General features: G+C 35.7%; 1 protein-coding gene across 1 annotated transcript; it reads right to left on the bottom strand.

The window, feature by feature from the left end:
- Positions 1-318: 318 nt before the first annotated feature.
- On the bottom strand, positions 319-2,496 carry LOC134209625 (uncharacterized). The gene is made up of 5 exons (XM_062685617.1): positions 2,326-2,496; positions 1,823-1,968; positions 1,665-1,755; positions 596-781; positions 319-537 (listed from the first exon to the last, which is right to left on the bottom strand). The coding sequence occupies exons 1-5, from the start codon at positions 2,494-2,496 to the stop codon at positions 319-321; spliced, it is 813 nt and encodes a 270-aa protein (XP_062541601.1).
- Between the last annotated feature and the right edge of the window lie 391 nt (positions 2,497-2,887).

The following is a 2,887-nucleotide window of genomic DNA, read 5'->3' on the forward strand; positions in this document are numbered from 1 at the left end:
TAACAAACATTACTTACATCAATCCATTTGAGAATTCCATGCAACGGGTTTGAGTTGCGCGCATTACTTTCCTCTCGTGGACGTTTAGCTCCTCTGCTCGGATTTTTGTCGCGGATCACGGCCAGAGCTTTGATAACATCGTTTTTGATGAACATGTGGACGTCTTCGAACTCTGCCAAAATTTTTGGAAGGATAGAGTTCCAGCCATCTTCAAATAAGCAGGCATTGGGCTTCAGTACCTCGAAATCAAGCGAAAGCTGAAATTTAAACCATTAACTCATTAGCACATATGATATATGGAAGGCTTTGCAAAAAAATTCAAAGAATATTGTAGCCGAAATATATCAAAAACACTACGCTTATAATTTTACTTTCTAATTCTCCACCGAAAGCTAATGCCACTGGACATTCTTGCATGTACTGTAGAAAGGTACCTTCGTCCCGAGCATTGTTTCGTTGAATTAACGTTGGATGACACAGCTGTCGAATCCTGCCTTTCTCTTGCTCCGTGGGCACAATAAATCGTAATTCATTCACCTGGAAATGGAAGTATTTTTAAATCTCAACTAAAAATATACTATTGCAAAAGCCTTACCAGTTCATCGAAATTCGGTGCGACCTGCATTATATCTTTCATCGTCGAAGTCTGTGGTACTTGATCCGTTTCACGCTGTCGGAAAAACACACGGCTGTCCGATTGTTTAGCTAGGTTCTCCATTCTGTAATGAATTTTTCCGGCGTGTCTACCTTCGCCACGGCCGTTTTTGTGGAACCAAAGCGCCTAGAATAGAAAACGTATCTCTATTAATATTACAACTTGTCTTTGTATTTACTTTATACAACGCACTTTCAATCATATGTCCTTGCTCAAATAAATAAAAAAATTGAACGCACTGCGTTTATATAAATAAAACTCTTTTTTACTATTACGTTATGTAATTTGAAATCAGCCATATATGGGGATTGCTCTAAAGCAGCTTTTCCACCCATATAATAGGTACGCCATAAAGACACTATATACAAAGACGCGAAATCTGATCCCTTAGCAAATAATTCGACAGGCAACCCTGAATGCGCAACACTGCTCATATTGAATAAAGTTTTCAAATTGGTGTAAGTAATTTCAAAAAAATTATTAGTAACGCTTTTACCCACGTAAATTAGGTAGCAAATTCAAACTAAAAAAAAAGGTGAGAATCATTTTCTACCATTTGTAGGGGTTTATTAGGCTACGTTGATTCAAAAATATTACAACAATAATTTAAACATGCTTATTTGCATAAGTTGAATTAGCTCTTACCAAATGTTATGCGTGATTTTTTGGAATGACAGGTCTTCTGCTCGATTGGAATAGCACTAACAGTAAATTTGGAATTCCAATTGGAACATTTCAAGTTTGTTTGTGGCCAGCTCAAGTGTCATGTTTATTAGCGGGTGGTTAAGTTTGTTGATAACCACTCATCATAACAGAAAAAGTGCGTAACAGATTTAATTGAAGCAATTTTAGTCCCTTGGAGTGAAATTTACGGCATACAATAGTTAATATATTCTTAGAGCTAATCGTTTTATGTAGTGCGATTCTATGGTGTTGTGTTTAGAAGTTGAAACTAAAAGAAATAGGTGTTGCTGAAATTCTACGATAAAACTAAAATATGAATACTTACGTGTGGAATGTCTGATACAGTTGATGCCAAAACCGGATAAGTGTTGACCAATGATCGTGCTAGCATTTCCTTGTAGAATGTGGATGGTCGCCTAAAATGATATAGCAATGTGAAATTAACAGTTAACATAGTATTTATTTAATAAGCATTAAACCTACACTCCGTATGTAGACTTCAAATAATCGCAAATAATATGCGTTATGCTTGTGATCATTTTGTCGTTGGGTTTGTTGCCTGCTGCCAAAATTTCGTGCATTTCTCGTCCATTCTGTGTCATTGAGAATAAAAGGCCAACGTTGATTTCCTTTAAGATTAATGAGTGAAACGAAATTAGAAAATAAGTTTGATTTTGTGGTAGGTGTTTAGAGCTCGCTTTAAAAATAAGATGCAAAGCATTGAAGAAAAAAATTGATGCAACAATTTTTGAGCAGATGGATTAGATTATATGGTTAGTAATAAAATTGTGTTATAAATGGCTGTTTATCAAATTTAAACTTAGAATATATGTACACTGTTTTTGCTATAAAATATATCTACTGCATTAGTGAAGAATGGTTTTGAGGTCGATGCTTACGTAGCGGTTTTAGCTGCCTGCACAAGAATAGGTGCAACGGCCCGGCGTGCACGCAGTTTTTAAATCGCTACCTAATTGGATACATACCTTCTCTAGAGATATTGTGTGCTGCGCCTGAGGTTCCGTATTTTTAACAGTTGGTTTGTCATATGTCGCATCCTCTTCTTCGGCAATCTCATTTTCACATTGCTCTTCCAGCTCCTCAACAATAAAATCATTTTCTACCAGTTTTTGATATTTTTGTATGGTTTTCACCATTCTCGTCGTTAATTTTAGTCGTGTAAAATCGTTGTTGTCAAGCATAGAAAATGTTTCTACATCTGTTATTTCCTCTCGGACTGTAAAAATAAATAAGATTAGAATTTTCGTATTCCGAGGAAAGAAGTTCAAAAGATTTGAGAAAACGAATTACGCACGTTTAGTAGTCTTTACAATAGTTCCTCCTGGAAACAAATTTCTGGCTATTTCCGTATGCCGACCAGAAAGCAAAGGTTGTATGCGTATGAATATGGTCCAATGGGAGAAGTTTTTCATTGGATTCTACCGATACCTCGTATGCTTCCAAAAATCTATTGTATGATTTTGTGCTGCATAATTTCAACAAAAAGTGTATTTTGCTGTTTATCACAGTTATTTCAGTGATTATTCC

This window comes from Armigeres subalbatus, chromosome 2 (assembly GCF_024139115.2).
Source record: "Armigeres subalbatus isolate Guangzhou_Male chromosome 2, GZ_Asu_2, whole genome shotgun sequence".
NCBI classification, from domain to species: domain Eukaryota; kingdom Metazoa; phylum Arthropoda; class Insecta; order Diptera; family Culicidae; genus Armigeres; species Armigeres subalbatus.

Coding starts and splice junctions, on each gene's coding strand:
- LOC134209625 (XM_062685617.1), bottom strand. CDS start 2,496: ATGGTGAAAACCATACAAAAATATCAAAAACTGGTAGAAAATGATTTT. Junction 1,756..1,822: donor TTGAAGTCTACATACGGAGT/GTAGGTTTAATG, acceptor ATATCATTTTAG/GCGACCATCCACATTCTACA. Junction 538..595: donor CACCGAATTTCGATGAACTG/GTAAGGCTTTTG, acceptor TTCCATTTCCAG/GTGAATGAATTACGATTTAT.